At 43.2% G+C, this 19,024-nt stretch overlaps 1 protein-coding gene across 2 annotated transcripts in view; it reads left to right on the top strand.

Moving 5' to 3' along the window:
- Window positions 1-2,481: 2,481 nt before the first annotated feature.
- The window catches only part of NKD1 (NKD inhibitor of WNT signaling pathway 1), a 119,163-nt gene continuing 102,620 nt past the window's right edge, over window positions 2,482-19,024 (top strand). The window contains exons 1-3 of one of the 2 annotated variants that reach the window (XM_043981412.1): window positions 2,482-2,624; window positions 2,872-2,904; window positions 3,647-3,780. In XM_043981412.1, the coding sequence (XP_043837347.1) occupies window positions 2,600-2,624; window positions 2,872-2,904; window positions 3,647-3,780 (192 nt within the window). In that variant the 5' untranslated portion in view covers window positions 2,482-2,599. The remainder of the gene's footprint in view (window positions 2,625-2,871; window positions 2,905-3,646; window positions 3,781-19,024) is intronic. The other variant, XM_043981413.1, reaches the window with a different exon arrangement.

The raw sequence follows: 19,024 nt of genomic DNA, 5'->3' as shown, positions 1-19,024 counted from the left end.
ACACTGCTAGGACCTCATCCAGATGGAGACAATGCAGTAAATACTAAAGGATTGGAATTCATGACAAAGATTAGAATCGGTTACATGGGTTTGGGAGACATATGCCTAGAGATAATTGAATCCATGGGAATTGATGAAATCACCAAGGAAGAGAGTGTGGAGAGAGGAACCAATGACAGAGACTTGGGGAGTGCACACTTACTGGGAGGAATAATCTAGTAATGGAAATTGAGAAGAAACAATCAGACAGGTAGGAGGAGAATCAAGATAGAGCAATGTCCATGGAAGCCAAAGGAGGAGAGAGAATCAAAGAAAAAAGAGTGTCAAAAGAGTGTCAGCAGTGTCAAAAGTTTCAGAAGGGTTAAAGAGAGAACTTTGGCTTGAACCTCTCAATGTCTTTTACCATAACACATTTCTATAGGAATTTTGAGTTTATAAAAACTCTTTCCTCATAACAACCCTGAGAGGCAGGTAATAAAAGCACCATTATGCCCATTTTACAGATGAGGAAACAGGTTCAGAATGGGGGAAGTATCGGGACCAAGACTTGATCTCCCATTATCCTGTCTTGGAGTCCAGTGGTCTTTCCAGGATATCATAGCTTCCCCTTATCATATTCTAACTTAGATATGTAATTATTTTTTCTCTTCTACCAGGCCAAAAGTTCTCCTAGGACAGGGAATGGATCTCATTTTGATGTATCACAAGCACCGAGGTGCTCAATAAATATTTATTGAATTAATCCAAATCAGCCCACAACTGGGGGAAGATTAAATTAACTTGGTACAAGAAGCATGAATTTAAGAATGCATTAGAAAACAAGTGCTATAAGATGTATTGGGGTAGAGTCCCATCAATGGACCATCCAGTAGACATTTTGTTTGGCCCCAGCGCGTAGGAATGGGCCAATGGGTAGAAGTTCAAAGGAAGCAGTTTCTAATAATTAGAGCTGTCTAAAAATGGAAGAGGCTCCCTTTTGAGGTCGTGAGTTCCTTGCTCCCACAAGCAGAGGCTAGATGCCCACTTCTTAGGGATTTATGCTTCAGATAGGGGTGGTACTAAATGACCTCTGAGATCCCTTCCAACTCTCAGATTCTAGCCTGTCCAGCAGAACAGACACTTTTTTTTTCTCCTTTGATAAAACAAATGCAGTGGTTATTGCTGGAGCTGCCTAACTCAAAGGAAACATCACAAAATTTCATTCAGACAAAATAAACAGTTGTGTGGCTCTGGAAACTGAGGAAGATCAAAGTAAAAACAGACTTTGCCTTTGTGACTAGGATGCTAACTGTACATTAGCAGACTTCTGATGGACAAAAGAATCTCTTTTAATAGCAGGGGGAAGGCAAGGCTTCTAGACATCCATGTCTAGAAGTCCCAGGGACTTCTAGCCAAGACATGGACTATTGCAGTATACTCAGCCTAAGCTCCTATCGTATCATCGGAAAGATTACATCAATTTTGCCGGGTGTTTTTTTTCCCCCCTGAACTTGCGATTTCATTACTGTTAGGGAATTCATAGTATGGAAACTCCCTCCACCAATGAAGATGGGTGATAGCAAATAAATATACTAATAATGTCCTAGGAACAGTAATTTTTAGAAACACTGATGAAATGCCCTGCTTCATCAGGGAAGCAGCGTCTTGTAGTGGAAAGAACACTGGATTAGGACTTAAATCTGGGGTCTGCTCTGATTTTTCTCACCAGTTTATCCAGTCCCCTTGGTCAAGATAATCATCTCTCAGCCCTGGTTTCCTTATCTTTAAAATGGGAAAAATAATCCCGTCCCTGCCTACTTTGGAGGTGGTGAGGATCAGGTGAGATTTTCTTTGTGAAAATGTTTTGGAAACTTAAAAAAAAGTACTATACAAATGTATGGTAATGATTTATAAGATCAACACACATACTTTCCTCCTTTCTCCTCTTCTTGACCCAAGGGAAGGTATGTGTCTGACCGGTGAGGCCACGTCCCCCCATCCCAACCGGTAAGGTACGTGGGGGGTGTGGGGGGGAGGCAGCGGTAGGGTCCCTGAATGAGTGGAGGAGGGGGGCAAATCGTGACTCCTCTTTATAGGACGGCGCCCCAGCAGGAGAGGCTAGGTGGGACCCGGCTTCAGTCTCCCCGAGTAGGGGGTCGGTTGGTGAAGCGTTAGCAGGGGCCAGCTGTCCGGACAGGGAAGGACTGGGGTGGGGTGGAGGGCTGGTGATGAGCGCAGCATCTCGATCCCCCCCACCCACCCCCAGGCCGGCCGCAGCTCGGCTCCCTCCGCCTGGCGGGGAGTCCGGCCCCCGCCAGTCTCCGCCCCCTCCCCATTCCGGGCTACTCTTTGATGCACCGCCGCGGCCCAATGGGCGCGCGGAGGAGGCGTCGGGCTGGGGGCTCCGCGCAAGGAGGCGTCAATCAGGCAGCCGCGGGGCTGGAGGGAGCTCGTCCTGGTACCGCCTCTGTCTTTGGGAGAAAGAGGGAGAGAGAGGGAGAGGAGAGGGCAGAAGAGGAGAGGACAGGAGAGGAGAAGCCGGGCGGGGTGACTGGGCCAGGGGCCGGGACACATGGATTAACCAGGCGCCCTCTCGGGCCGGTGTCCGCCCAGCCGCACCATGGGCAAACTTCACTCCAAACACGGTCAGTGTCTCTCGCAACCCCCGGCCCTGGCCCCGGGAACTGGGCTCGGGCTCGGGCTCGGGCTCCCTCTCCTCCTCCTTCTCCTCCTTCTCCTCCTCTTCCTCCTCCTCCTCTTCTTCCTCCTCTTCCTCTTCTCCCTGCCCTGCCCTGCCCAGCCCTGCCCAGCCCAGCCGGCCGAGCCGCGATCGCTAACTCTCTCCCTCTCCCTTTCTTTCCTGCTCCCGCCCGCCGCCTCGGATCTGCCCAGCTGCCGTGTGTAAGCGCAGGGAGAGCCCCGAAGGTAGGGATGATGGCTCCCCGCCCCGGGGCAAACTTTCTGACCCTCCTCCTTTCTCTGGGTCTTTCCCCTCCCGCCCCTCTTCCCTGCTCTTCTCTCAGCCCACCCTCCTCCCCTCCTCCTCCTCCTCTTGCTGCTGCTCCGCCACCGCCGCCTCCGCCGCCTTCAGCTCTCGGTTCCCGGGGCCGGCTCTGGCCTCTGCCCCTCTCCGCACTGTACTCGAACCTGTCCCAGCTCTCGTCCCCGGACCCTGCTATCTAGCTGTTTATTCCTCTGTCTCTCCCTGACTCCCATTCCCTCCTTGTTTCTGCTTGTCAACTCTCGTCTCTCGCCGCATCCTCTTCTCTTTCCTACTGGTCATCCCTATGTTACTCTCTCCTCTGCACTCCTCTCCTTGCTGACCCACTCTCTTCTGTCGTCTTCTTGTCAGTTTCTTTCTGTATCCTTTTATCTTTCCCTTTCTTCCTTTTCTCCTTGCTCTTCTTACTCTCTCTTCTCTCCTGTTTTCCCTTTCTTCTGTTTTTTCTCCTTCTCCTGGTTTTCTTTTCTCACTTTCTTCTCTTTTCTCCCCGTCCTCCTTCCTTGTTCCTCTCTTCCTCTTAGTTCCCTTTACCTTTCTTCTCTCCCCTACTCTTGCTCCCTGCCTCCCTGGATAACTTTAGGGGTGATGTACTGCACTGGGGTCGGGAGAGGGAGGAGGTCGATGTTGGGGTTAGGGTCTCAAACGGGCTGTGCTGTGTCCTAGGTGACAGCTTCGCAGTGAACGCCTCCTGGGCTAGGAAGGGGATCGAGGACTGGATCGGGAAGCAACGCTACCCCAGCAGCGGCCCAGGATCTCGGCAGCCCCGGGTGGTGGGCGGCTTCTCCAGCGGCACCCGGGTACGGACCCCTTCCCCCAACTCCCCTCGATGTCCTAGAATCCCTGCTGCTCTGCTGCTGCATCTTTTCTTTCTTTCTTCCGCTCCTTCCTTCTGCCTAGTGAAGGGAGTGCGATGCCCGTTCCTAGCCCACTCCCTTTCTCTGGCCCTTCCCTTCTTCATAAGGGGACTCTGGCTTCACGAATGTGCTCTGGGTGTCCATCTCCTCCTTCCCACCTCTGCCCCCCCCCCCCAACAGGATATATATTCTCTCTCTCTCTCTCTCTCTCTCTCTCTCTCTCTCTCCTCCCCCCCCCCTTTACTTTGGGGACTGATGCTGACGGTAGTGGGGCTATTGGAAAGTGGATATGGTAACTAGCTCCAACCCCCTTGGTCCCCGGGAGAGTTGAGTTGTCTCCTGTCTTGCGGTGGCATAGGGAGGGGGCCCAGGAAAGGCAGGGAGGATAAGTCATATTTCTCAAGATTAAAGTTAACTGGGGACAGGAATGACTTCCTACTTCTCTTCTGGAGGTATCTCAGAGCCATCCTCCCCTCCTTATCGAAGAGGAGGAGTCTCAGCCTGGGTCACGGGCTAGACAGAAGAAACAGAGTAGAGTCAAGGGGCTATTCCTGAAGGAGTCTAGGTCAAGAGTCAGGGGCCACTTTGGCCTCTGCTTTTGTGCATGGTATGCATGGAGAGGGTTGGGGGGTGGTGGCTGTCTGTTTCACCTGCTATAATATGTATGCATGCAAGGAGGGGGAAGAGTTCAGAAATAGGATTGGAGAGGAGTTGGGGCAGTTTCCCAGTGGCAACAGCTGTTGGTGCAGAGGTCAAGGCTGGGCTGGTGGACTCTGGGGCTCCTGGTGAAGAAAGGACTGTGGGGCTGCTTACTGTAGTGGGAGGAGGTTAAAGAAGAAGAAAGCTGCATCTGAGCTCTGAGGGAGCTGACTCTCCCAGACTTTTCTGTTTTATGAAACAGAATGAAGTCAAATTTGTGTTCTCTGGTTTTTCCTTTTCTTTTTGGTCTTGGTTAAAAATGCTATTGGGAACTGCTTAGTGACTAGAGCAGTGAGTTACTGGCCATTTGGGGCAGCATTTCACAGAGTCCCCCTTTTTTTCAGGGAGATTTCTAGTGGACAAAGCTTCTCAGGGAGTTAACTCCCCCCCCCTCGGTTAATAGGTTAATAGGACATGGGCCAAGTCACACATCTGATTACTAGGAAAAATGGCTATCTTTGAGGATAGTCTTGTTCTTGTTAGGACACCTTCTATGAGTCTTGCTGGTTAAGTCAGTCTTTTACCTTGTGGGTGAAGTTCTGAAATTTCTTGGTAGAGGATCATTCTCATCAGGGGAAGTGGTTCTGTGGAGTTGTCTGCTGGGGAGAGATAGTGTAGTTCGGGGTCTGGCAGTGACTGGAGTTCATGGATGTCCTGCAAGTTATATGACTCCACATGTGGGTTTCAAATGATCTGCGTGCAACTCAGGCAGCCCAGAGGATCAAAAGATGAATGAAGTTTTTGATGTGACATTTAATTTTTTTCCCTCTTTCTTAAAGGGGGAACAATCAAACTGGCAGGTTGGATTTGCCATCCTTACCAGCTGGTAGGGAGGCTTGTCCAGGTGGTTTGGGGAGGGGAAGGGAAAAGAGTTATTCTTTGGAAGTGGTGGATTTTTTTGGGGGGTGGTGATGGTGGTGAGGAAGGGATGGTTGGTCAGATGTGGCCATAATGGACAAGTAGAACTTCATGGGGAGGAGGCTTAACATGGGAAGAGATTTGTGCACTGACCTTCAGGTCTCCAAGAGGAGCTGCTGCCTTTTCATTAAACTACTGACACCCATCTGCCCACTAGGGAACCATCCTGATCTTCTTAGATGTTTCATTAATCTGTCAGCTGGGCTGGGATTATAGATATTAACAAAGGCATATGTACCTTCCCCAAACCCTCCCCATAGTAGTTTTTAAGCCACTTAAAAAAACACCCCAAATTAAAATTATTTGATGTGTCTTTATGATTGGATTCATTTTGGAGCTCAAGACAAAGAAATATCTAATATCATCTAACTAGGTATAGTCTCATTGAGTTTTAAAATTTTAATCTATTGATTCCTTTTTTAAAAAACAAAGTATTCCTACCTTAATGTCATGTATTTGGAACTTTAAAAAAAATTACAGCAAGCAACACTCTCCTGGAATGGAAATTTTAAATGTAGTAATAGCTTAATTCATTTGACATTTATCTTCAAAGCCATAACAAATATTGCCCCTCCTTTAAAATGTCTGGATCTCCTTGGTTTCCAAATTGAGGCTGATGGGATAGATAGAGAGTGAGACAAAGGATAAAATATCTGTAATTATGAATTAAATAATTGAATTCTCCACAAAGGGATTGTGAGCCTTTTTTAAAAAAAATGCCATTTGGAGAAGTGGAGGAGTCTGTTAGAGGCCCCTGCTTAACTCCAACTCTGCCTGTGGCTTTTGGCAAGTTCACTTAACCTTTTTGCCTTTTTATCCCTCCCAGATGAAGAATGGGGAAGGATGGTACTTACCTCCCTCTCTTGGGAGCATTGTGAGGAGTAATTAATGTTTGTTCAAAGCACTTTTGAAGATGAAAAGCACTAAGATACCAGTAGCAAATGTTATGAAGCAGGCTGCCCTTGATTCCAGGATGAGGGCTCCTACCATCAAAGAGAGATGATGGGAAGGGAGCAAGAGTCTTTCCTAAGGGGTGTTTTGCCTGTTCTAAGGATACCACTTAGTGGAGAGTGCCAGGATTGAATTCTAATCCAGGTTTTGTTTCTCATTTCCTGAGTGAGTTTGAGTGAATCCACTCTTGGAGCCTCAGTTTCCTCATCTGCAAAATGGGCTTAATAATGTTTACCCCACTTATAGAGTTGCCTGAAGGATCAAGTGAGAGAATAGAGAATGTAAACATCCTCTGGTGATAATAGATTTTTTTTTTTGGTATTGTTCTAAACCAGAATTTACTTTGAATTTCCTATGATCCTGGAAAGACTGCATTTTAGGATGTCTTTCGTTTAATTATTGGGATACAAGTAGAGGTGTGGTTCAAAGAATGATGGTTTAGCTGATTCCTTTATCTGTGGTCATGGGCCAGAGGGATTCAAATTATCTTTGTGGTGAGAGATACAGACCGGGGAAGATGTGGTGAGCTCAATCTCTGGGTCTTTTCCCCATTGTCACCTTTCTTTGGATGGACTGGAGGGACTGTCCATTCTTGGGTAGGGACATTACCTTGATTCAGTAATCCACAGTGTGACCCAGCAGTACATATGTCAGCTAGTCGGTCAATAAACATTTAATTAAGCAGCACGTATGTGTTAGGAGCTGTGCAAAGTGCTGAGGAAAGAAAGGTAAATGACACTCCCTACTTTCTACTCCTTACAATCTAACAGATGAGTCTGTATGTGAATAACTATAAATAAACAAGCTCTGTACTGGACAAATTAGGAATAATCAACAGAAGGGAATACAGTTAAGAAGGATTAATAAAAGTGTGGTGGGTTCCTCAAATTCCTCAAACATAGCCTCCTGGTCATGCCACTGAGCATGCAGTAAACATGTTGGATCCCAAAAAGTATTTCCCTGCCTTCTACTAGCTTGAAACTAAAGGAAAAGGTTAGTAAAAGGTAGGATATTGTGAAAGAAAAAGCCTGGACAGGAATCAGGAGATCTGAGGTCTTGGTCCTGTCATTCACTTGTCTAAGTTAATGACCTTGGATGAGTCACTTACTCTCTATGAAATGACTTGTCTTATAAAAAACCTGTATGCTCCTTGAAGCAAAAACTACATAAAACCCATCATTGTATTCTTCCCAGTACCTTATACTTAATAGACACTCAGTAAATGCTTGAAAGAATGTATCTGAGTTTTTTTCAAGTGCAGAATGGGAATGACCTGTTTTGCCAATTTGATAGGGCCATGAGGATACTTTTTAAAAAATCCTTTTGTTTATATAATACATAGTCATTTACAAAGGACTTTCATGTCCATTATCTCATTTAGTTCCTGCAACAATCCCGCGGACTAGCTAGGACAGGGATTATTAACTCCATTTTACAGATGTAGAAACTGAGATTCAGAGAAGTTACTCAAGGTCACATGATTAATAAGTGGCAGAGCCAAGGCTAGAAATCAAGTGGTGTTGTTTTTTAACCCCGCCTCCCCAGACTAGTGTTTTTATTCACTGCCCCTACTCTGATCTTTGAAAGGTTAAAAGATGACAGATATAAAAATGTAAGGTGCTTTGTTATAATGCATGATAATTTTTTATTATGAGTAAAATTAATAAATATTTGCTAAGCATGAAGAAAAAGGTGGGGTTTTTTCCTCATGAAATCTTAGTAAAGTTGGAGAGGACTTTGTGGTTATGCATCTTTATGCTTCTTAAATTGCACCATTTCAAAGGTGTTACTTTCTGCTGTCATTTGGGTGGCTGACAAGGGAGCATGTACACTGGCTGAAAGTGTAGATGAAGAAAAGTCTAAGCAGGGAATTCTAACTTTGATGCCAGGAAGGCAGGGTAATTTAATTAGTGGTGTACCTAGCACATTTTGACAGTTCTGGTTTGGGGAGATTACAGTGTGCTCATTCCCAATCAGAGTGTCTATGGAAGTATTAGTGCCATAGTGATGAGATTAGAGTGTTGGCTGGGGCTACTGCTGAGAGCTGGATTCCTGGGGAATTACGCTTGAATGATACCAGTTGGTACAATTAAAAGCTACAATGTAGTTGCCATATGGAAAGTGTTAGGTGTCCTTATGTGGTTTCAAAGCAGTGTGCTGGAGGTGGACTCGACATTTGAAGAAAAGCATAAATTGACTATTTGGTGTCATGAAACAGAAAGTTGATTTGTTTGGTGTTGGTGGAAGATTCAGGGGCTGAATGGCCCAGGGCCCAGATACATGGCATCTTTTACTTAGCCAGCTAGATGTGTTTCCTGCTACTCCCACGGGACCTAAAGTTGGTCTTCTGACCAAGACCAGGAACTCATTCCATCTCTGGAAACAGTCTGAAAGGGCAGTTTGGAGTAGTGGAGAACAAACTGAATTTAGAGTTAGAGGATGGAGGTTCAAATATTGATGCTGATTGTTGTTAATATGTTTCCCCTGTAAAATGAAGGTGTTGGAGTAGATGAGCTGTTGCATCCCTTTAAGGTTTAATATTCTCTTGGCCAGAATAAAGGGGAGCTGCAGAGATGAAATTCTAAGATAGGAGACTGAACAGGGAGTGAGGGTTGGGGATAGGTGACTGGTATGTTATACAGCTACTTGTTGTTTTTTTTGGTGAGGCAATTGGGGTTAAGTGACTTGCCAAGGGTCACACAGTTAATAAGTGTTAAGTGTCTGAGGTTGGATTTGAACTCAGGTCCTCCTGACTCCAGGGCTGGTGCTCTATCCACTGCACCACCTAGCTGCCCCTACTTGTTTTCTTAAGAAGGTAAAATTGCTCTGTATAAGGTGATTTACTCTTACAGTAGGGGGAGGAGTGGAGGAAGGGGAAGACAGATACCAAATGATTTTCTGTTTCCCTTTTGAGATGTTCTGGCTACATGCTATCTAGTGGTTTCTGATTCAGCCTGAGAGGAAGTATCTCTTCCAGCCTTTGAAACTTTTCATTTTCCAAGATAGGAGGCTGGTTGCTGGTGGATTTGGACATATGGAACGTTCTTTACACCAGAGTTCAATAACAGGACTTTTCTCTGTAATTTTCTAAAAAGTGAGACCTATAATAAGACCCAAGAGGAACTAAGTGAGTAGTACGTATTTTTCAGAAAGAAACTTCAGACACCAGGCTCTTACTACCCTGGAAATGACTTGGGTGATTTTAGGTTTGCCCAATTGAGGTTGGTAAAGTGGGTCAGCAGGGAGAATTAATAATCTGGGACATTGTGAAAATATATAATTTCTCAAGTTTCACTTTTCAGAAGAAATATTCAGGGGAAGAAGAGGAGCATTCTCATATTGGGAGTTTTAAAAAAAGATGGAACATGAAATCTATTCTCTTGGCTCTGTACTTTGGGACAATGTCTATCTGAGGCTAGAGGCAGTAAAAGACATGACTAGGGAAGGAAACTAAATAGTAAATACCAGATCTGATAGGGGCTCTGATGTCTTTTTCTGATCTTCTTTTTAAAAGTTATTTATAGGGGCAGCTAGGTGGCACAGTGGATAGAGCACCGGCCCTGGAGTCAGGAGTACCTGAGTTCAAATCTGGCCTCAGACACTTAATACTTACTAGCTGTGTGACCCTGGGCAAGTCACTTAACCCCCATTGCCTCACTAAATAAAAAAAAATTAAAAAAAAGTTATTTATAACAGAAGTAAAATTATCTTTTCTTTCAGAGAGATCATTTTGTACACAGAAGAGTTTAGAAACTCTGACTGAGCCAGCAGGTAGTTAGAAAGATGGCCAGTGAAACCTTCTCTTCCCATCAAAAAGTCAGTTCTTGGAACTTGGCTGTAAGAAGAGATCAGTATGGAACACTTAAACCCTCTCCCAAATTCATAGACCTATGTTAGAAGCCATCTAGTCCTACTCCCAAAGGTCAGAAAAGTTAAATGACTTGAATAAGATCTCGCAGGTAGTAAATCTAAGAGTTAGAACTTGAACCCAGGTCCTTCCACTCAAACCCAGAGCTCTTCTCTACTGTACCTTACCTTCTTGACACTCCCCCCCCCCCCCGCCATGCAACCTCTTGCTTAACTGCTATGTTTCCCTTACAATCCTTCTCTGTAAGTTTACATGTATCTCTTACAATCCATTTATTCATTCATTAGACATTTATTCACCCAGGATGGTACAAGGCATGGGTAATATTTCCTATTCCTGGGGAATAATGAATAACACAGGGGGTTGCTGTTTTTTCAGGAGGGGAAGAGAAATTAGTGATGAGAATATGGAGGGGACTTGGGTGACTTTGTAGGAGGTAAGGGGAACGACAAGAACAATGTATTATTAAAAATGCTTTTCTGAAAAATACTCTGGGCTTCTCTTCTGCCAAGTGTATGCCTCAAAACTTTGAGCTTTTTGAAAAAAAAAAAAAAAGCTTTTGTGGTGATGGCATTAAGGTACTATCAGGCTCCCAAAGGTACGCCTCTCTGGTGGCTTATTATGATGCAATGACCTGCATTTGTGAGTATTTACCAGACAATTTCTTTTTTAAAAAATACATTTATTTTTATATGTATTTATAATCTGGCCTTCTCACTGCCCCCTCCAATTGAATGGAAAAAAAATTGAAAAATAAAACCCTCATCATAAACATGCTTGGTCCAACAAATCAAATTCCCACATCAGTCATTCTCCCAGAATGTACGTTCTCTCTGTATTTTAAGTTTGTCACTTCTGTGACTCGAGGTGGGTGGCATGTTCCATCTGTAGTCTTCTGGAGTTGCGGTTGATCATTGTACTGACCAGAGTTCCAAAGTCTTTAAAAGTTGTTTTTCTCTGAAACATTGCAGTCGTTGTATAAATAGGTCTTCTGGTTCTGTTCACTTTATTTTGCATCAGTTAATAGATTCCCAGTTTCCTCTGAACCATATCATGATTTTGGATACCACCATTTGTTTTGCCATTCCCCAACAGGAGGGCAGCCCTTTAGAGTCTAATTTTGGACTACTATAAAAAGCACTGCTATAAATATTTTTGTCCACATAGGTCCTTTTCCTCTTTCCTTGATCTTTTTGCATCACAGTCCTGGTAGTGGTATCACTGGACTAAAGAATATGAATAGTTCAGTAATTTTGGGGGCAAATTGCTTTCTAGGATTTAAAACCAGTTGGTTTCCAAGGATCCACCATGATATAGTTCTGATTGATGTCATTTTACTGTCCCTGGTATGAGCAACGACAGTCAGTGTTGGGGTGCCCCTTGCCTCTACTGGTCAGTGTGATAGGAGTGGAAGGGCTGCTGAATGAAGAAACAAGGAACAATTGCTTTCTGGGAAGCAGCTTCTGATCTCCTGCATGTTCAGAAGTGTGGCAGTGACAAGTTTGTCCCTTAGGAAGCTAAAGGCCCAGGGGACAGAATGGGCCACAATGCTTTGGCTGATTACTTCCAAGGGCAGTTCTGTGCTCGATGCCAAAACTCACTGTGGTCTGTCTTGCCCTTAGATGCATTTTCTTTGCCCATCTGTGGGAGGGGAAAAAAAAGAAATATCTCATTCAACAGTATCAATGTAGCAGTATCAAAGATACTGATTATATGGGAAGTCTGTGATTTCAAAAGAAAATCATCAGGATCAGAACATGGTCTTCACTATTCCCACTCAGAATTTACTTGTTGTTTTAGAAAGTGCTTTTGTTTCTGAACTTTCCAAGTTGCTTCGAATTTACTCGCATTTTGCTTGTTTTCCAAAAAGGCTTCCTCTCCTTCTCCCTCTTCCTCCATCTTCTCTCTCTTTCCCCCTCCCTCCCTCCTCTCTTCATCCATCTCTCTCTTAAGAAGGAAAAAATTCAGAACCTTGCAGACAGAGTATCTATCACTTCAGCCAAAGAAGAACTGAGGCAATAACCCAAAATATCCTGGAAGAAATTCTAAAAAGCACTGAAGAATTCAGTCGTTTAATCTAGAGCAAAGTCTTTGATGTCATCCTGTTAAGTTTATGCTGGGACCTGGCCTGTTTCTTTATGGTTAGCTTCTGCCTCTCTGTATGAAAAGTGGATCAAGTCATTTCAGAGGTTTGAGGAAAAAAGTCTGATCACTCCCCAAAGTGCGTGCCTGGGGGCTGTGGCTTCTCATCCAAGCTTAGGTGGGGTGGAGAGCCTTTTCAAAACAAGCCCTTCTAGAAACATAAATAATTCTTTGATAACTTCCTGGGAAAAGTGGAGGGGGCTGTTTATTCACAGCTCCTTTAATTTTGCTTTGCTAGTAAACTCCTAAGGTTGTCTCTACTTAAGCCATCTTTATTCTCAGAAAGACAGCTTACAAAACTCCTCAACCCTGAATGGGCTGTGTGGGGGTGAAGCCGGGCCCCGGTGGTGCTTTGGCTGAGCTGCTTTGGTCCTTGTTTGTTATTAAGAGAACTTTAGGGGATTGGCCTGGGTTTCATTTGCGTAATTGGAAAAGACTCAAAACTCACAGTCTTTTCCTACATGCTTAGCCATGTGGGCTGGGAAGTGTGTGAGGGGCACTGCAAGGGTGGTGCCTCCCTAAGAACCTACCTTATGAGACCCAAAACCCTGTTCACTGGGAAATGGATAAAGCATTTTGAAGCCAAGCCTTTCCTTTTCCTGGACCTCAGTTTTTCTATCTGTAAAATGGGGATAATAATACCTTAGCTTCAGTTAGTATTGGGACGAGAAACTTCATGCCTTTAAAGGCTTTTTCACATCTTATTTCCTTCTGTTATTCTTGTCCATATTTCCCTGTAAATTCTTCATATAAATTTAATGGATAGAATAATGGACACAAAAATACTTTGGAAGAAAAAAAAAAGATGCTGGATAAATAATGAACGGAGACTACAATGTCTGCTTGTCCATTTGACTCCAGTGAACTTATCAACAGAGAATGCCACTGTCTGCGTGCCTTAGGGCAAGTCATTTCCCCTCTCTGGGCCTCAATTCCTTGGTCTGTAACACGATGGGGTTATACTGGATAATCTCTGAGATGCATTCCAGTGCTTAAAGTTCTATGATTCTAGGAACGGTTTCAACCCTACCAAGGCAAGTCTCACAGATGGGGTCGGCTCCCCCTGCTGGTTCCTCGGCAGTACTGAATCATCAATCTCAGTTCTGGAGAGGATCAAGAGACCTGTTGGGGATCCATTCATAGGATCTTAGAGTCAGAGCTGGAGGAGACCTTGGAATCCATGTAGTGCAAACCCTTCATTTTATAGGTGGGGAATCTGAGGCCCACAGAGGTTGTGACTTGGTATACTTAGACAGGATGTGTGTGAGCATAGGATGCTTTGATTGCCAAAGCCAAGATTTGAATGAACAGCCTTAGACTTCACGTGAAACATTCTTTCCACTGTACTACTGCTGTCTTGCACTGAAATGAGGCTTCTTGAGGGTCATTTTGATCCACTTCAGTGTTTGTTCATGAAAGACCACATAAGAGAGCAGCTTAGAATTTAATCGGGTCTTAACTACCTGGGTTGGCCATGCACTTGTTGCTGTGTGTTATTTTTTTGTGTATGGGGAAGCAGCACATTATGGTGGAAAGAGTACTAAGTGGACTAAGAGGTCCTATGTTCAAGTCACTTACTACTGTGTGCCCTTGGGTAAGTAATTTAGTTTCCTTATGCCTCAGTTTCCTTATGTGTAAAGGGAAAGGGTTAGCCTGGATTTTGGGGGGAGGGTGGGGCAATGAGGGTTAAGTGATTTGTCCAGGGTCACAGAGCTAGTGTTAAGTGTCTACAGCCAGATTTGAATTCAGGTCCTCCTGAATCCAGGTCCGGTGCTTTATCCACTGTGCCACCTAGCTGTCCCTTGGATGGTTTTTAAGGTCCTTTTTGGCTTTAGCTGTGTGATGCTATGATCTACCAGAGTGACATATGTGAGCCTCCTAAGTTGCCTGGTCCCCAAGTTACTAATTAAGTTCTAGAGCCATAATGATTCCTGCCCTATATAGGAAAGAAAAGGACACACACACACACACACACACACACACACACACACACAGAAATTGAATGTTATTTAGGCTGGAGTTAGCCAAACCCTTCAGAGTCTATAAAAAATTAAAAATTAAAAAGAAAAAAAGGAAACTGCACCCACCTGAAAGATCAGAGAATTTACAGCTAAAAAGCATCTTGAAAGTCATCGAGTTCAATCTCCTCATTTTATAGATGAGGATACTGAGGCCCAGAGAGAGGAAGTGACTTGCTGATGGTCACACAGTAAATAGCAGACCAGGGATTTAAAGCCGGGTCTCCCAGGTCCAAATCCAGTGTTCTTTCTACACTCCATGTGGCCTTGTCAGTTTTAACTTCTGAGGTTCTAGTTTCTGAGCATTTAGGGGAGAAGAAAGTATCACAGAGACAGCTTGTCCGCACGGATTCATGGAACATTGAAACCTCATTCACACAGGGCGATTCTTTCTCGGACGTTTCATTGAAGTAGGGATGACTCCTGCTTCTGTACTTTTGTGGCAAAGAAACTACCCCAAACATGAGAAAAGTGTTAAGTAAGCAGTTCCCCTGGCTCCATTTGGCCAGGAGCTGGGCATGGGGGAACCCCCTCTGTTACTCTTTCACTGAGCACCATTGCTGGGATGGAAAGAGAAAATATAAAGGCTCACCTTGTTAGCTGTTCTAGTGGGCCCCCATCCACCAGCACACCACAGGTGAGTGCAGAGGGAGTGGTGCAGAAAGCATCTCATCCCACAGCCTCACAAATGTGCTCAGACCAGAGGATGTTTTTGTAACTTCAAAGGGCTCTGAGGGCTGGCTAGGTGCCTTGAAGGCTAAGCTCAGGAGTCCTGATGCCTCTCAGCTTATGGTGTGTTCAAACCATGTGTGATTTGGGGCTATGTGGCATTTTCTTAAAACAACGCAGGCCTGGTTTCACATAGGAACTGGAGCTTTGGCCACTAAGCAAGCACCACATCTTGTTAGATGGGCAATCAGTTTTCATTTGACCCTGAAGAGGTCCGGTTCTCTCTATTTCTCAAAATGATCTAGAAATGACATGAAAAGCAAAGGATGATTTAAGGAAACAACAACAAATTTGTGGCTAACACACAACAAACAGCCTTTTAGATCCACATTCTCTGATGCTTTCTCCCACCCTTGGCCCTTCCTGCTGAAGCTTAGGCTGAAAGAGAAATTTATGCTGATGATTTCACTTGGATTGTCATTTTTCTTTTTGTATTATATTATTCTCTTCTATTTTCACATGTCATTGTTCTTTTATATTAAATTATTCTATTTTTACATATTTTAAAGACTGGATCTCCCCAGTATGCCTGGGCTATTATTAATGGCTATTAATGAGCTTTGACTTTTCTGTTTCTGACCTGGGCTGGTTCACCTTCCCTTAGACAACTTGGTGGGCCCCAGTTCCCAGGGGATTTACCATATTAATGCTGAATAGTTCCTACACCTGATCAGGACAGCCCACTGAAGCTGAGAACTTTCAAACTCGAGACATCTGGCAGTGCTAGCCTTCCTGGAATGTGAGATCACAAGTATGGGCCACTACTTTTACCCATGTGAAAGTTGGCTCTGCCCAGTTTCCCATTACTGATAGGGTAACTTCATTCACGCTAATCACCTGACCTCTCTAGGTCTTAGTTTTCCTCATCTTCAAAATGAAAAGTTGGACAAAATCATCATTAGTGTTCCTTGCTTGAACAGACTGTGATTTGACTTACTCGTTGAATGCCTTGGGTACTCATAGTAGTTAGGTAGTTTATGATATTGAGAATTACCTGAATTAAGCAAATGGAAAAGCTCCAAGGTTACATACAGGGAAATATGCCCAAATGTGGACTACATTACTTTTCTCAGGTAGTTCTATAGCCTTGTGAATAAGCTTATCTACCAGCCCATGTTAATTCCTGACCATTCTGTTTTTCTCTCAGGAGTATCATGGCTAGATAAATGAAAAAAAAAAGGGGGGGGAGGGAAGAGAAATACATTTTCCTTTGTTAATTAACTTTATGTGCAAATAAATCACATTTATATTGGGCTTTTAAGTTTACAAAGCAATTTGACAAGCATTTATTAAGGGCCTACTGTGTGCTAAGCATTATGTTAAGGGGATGAATGCTTGAGGATGGGAATGACAATCTGTGTATAGATAAGCAAATGCAAAGTAATTTTTATGGGGAACAACATTAACACCTGGGAGAATCAGTCAAGGATTGTAGGGTTGTGTGAGTACTCTCATTTTATGAGGAAACTGAGGGTTAAAAAGGTAACGTGATTTGCATAGCTAATAAATGTCAGATCTTGTCTGAGTCCAACCAACTCTGGTTGCAGGGATTTGGACAGGATGTGGAATGTAATTTCGAGGAGCCCTGACAAGTGATTTAATTGATATGAGGAACTCCCAGTGTGAATGTTTATTGCATATCAGCAATTTATCTGTAATTGATTATTTTAGAGAGCTGTTTGATACACTGAGAAGTTAAGTGACTTGAACTTAGATATTACTGGCTCTAGTGCCAACCCTCTCTCTACTATCCCCAACTGTTTTGTATGTTTTTAATATGTCTATAAGTCTTAAACAACCATATATTTAACATTTGCTGTATTTTCATAAAAGTCAGGCAGGGGTAAGTTTGGGAGAATTTTGAGTTTCCCAGTGAACATCTTCAGTCTTACCTTCCTGTTGTAGTGTTGGCTAGTCCAATGCATGGCCACCAAGATTGTACTGCATAGGAAGCCATTAATTCTCTTCCTTTCTTAGTTTGGATCCCAGTGGGTATTTAGGAGCCATTTATTAATAAAATGAATAATTATATATTATATATATAAAACATATATACATATATTCATGTATACATATATGATAGTAGGGGAATATGGATCAGGTCTAACAAACAGAGCCTTCGGCTCTGAATCTAGGTAGATATCAAGGAGTTAATTGTATTCAGCAATATAACATATTGAACATTTTGAACCATGCTGTTTTGTAGTGGAAAGAGTGGGTGTTGAATTTGCCCTGAGACTAGCCAAGGAAATTGGGTTCAAATCCTGACTCCAACACTTAACTAGCTGTGTGATTGTGGGCAAATTATTATACTTCTTTGAAATTTAGTTTCCTCATCTGTACGATATAAGTAATAACCACTTATGCACCATATAACAGAGGGTTGTTGTGAGAAAAATGCTTTGTATGCATTACATTTTATAGACACATTCTGGGCACTACATTTTAGGAAAGACATTGAAAAACTATAGGAAAGACATGGATAATCCAGAGTTGGGCAGTTAGGATGATGAAGTCCTTTGAGTTTATGTTATGAAAATTGGATGGAAGGACCTGAAAATATCTATCCTCAGTTTTGAGGGTCCAGAAACTTTATAATTTCAAAGTAATTCTATTCTTCTATTGTCGTTTTCACTTATATTGTTATATTCATTGTGTATATTCTTTTCCTGGTTTTCCTTACTTCAATTTGTATCAGTTCATATAATTCCTCCTGTGCTTCTTTGTATTTATCTTGTCTTATAGTTCAGTAACATTCCATTATATTCACAATTGTTTTTGATATTTCCCATTTGGTGATCATCTACTTTATTCACCCTAGTTCTTTACTTCTGTAAAAAGCACTGTTATTGGGGGCAGCTAGGTGGCGCAGTGGATAGAGCACTGGCCCTGGAGTCAGGAGTACCTGAGTTCAAATTCGGCCTTAGACACTTAACACTTACTAGCTGTGTGACCCTGGGCAAGTCATTTAACCGCAATTGCCTCACTGAGAAAAAAAGAAAAAAAATGAAAAGTACTGCTATTAATATTTTGGTGTATGTGGAACTTTTCATTTTGTTTTTTACTTCCTTGGTATATATGCTTGTGGTATAGACATCTTAGTCACTTTTTAAGCATAATTTTAAATTGCTTCCCAGAATGGTCGAACCAATTTTTACAATTCCACCAACAAGGTACTAGTTTGCCTGTGTTTCCTTATAAAAAGGATTCCTACTGAGGTATAGGTTGAACTGTATAGCCACTGAGGTACTTTTCCTCCCTGAAATACTGTTTCAATCATGGGAGGCATTATTAATGAATATTTAAATAGAATATACCTTGTTAAAAAGTAAAGGTGTTAAAAAATCTATTAGAGATTTGGCTCATTTTATAGAATAGGCAACTGATACTGTAGATCCCCCTTCCTTTTGGGAGATGGGCACTCCTTTGGAGGCTCTATCAGCTTAAGACCCAATAGGCACTTGATTCATAGATAGTAGTGGGACATTCACCTCAGATGTAAGGGAGTGGGAGGGAAATGACTTGGTTGAGGGCATGGAGCCTGAGGACAGCTTCTCCAGTCTTGGGCCTTTGCTGGCTCCAGAAGTCTTTAAGATGCTTCACTTTGGAATTTCAAGTCTCTCTTCTCAGATAAACAACATTTACCTCTAAGAGGAGAGAGATCCAGCTATAACCTAGAGGAGCTATATTCTCTGAACCTATTGGACTAACATAAGTTAGGTGAGGGACAGTGTTTATCTGAACTTTTTATCTCCTCCATGTTGAATGAAAGAGTAAGTAAGTCAGGTGGTCAATATCATTGACTAAGTGCTGAAGTGACGTGTACAGAGATCACCATGGGGGGGGGGGCGGTGATCTCAAG

This window comes from Dromiciops gliroides, chromosome 2, assembly GCF_019393635.1.
Source record: "Dromiciops gliroides isolate mDroGli1 chromosome 2, mDroGli1.pri, whole genome shotgun sequence".
NCBI lineage: Eukaryota > Metazoa > Chordata > Mammalia > Microbiotheria > Microbiotheriidae > Dromiciops > Dromiciops gliroides.
The sequence above is the reverse complement of the archived record's forward strand: the minus strand, read 5'-3'. Positions and strand labels throughout refer to the sequence as shown.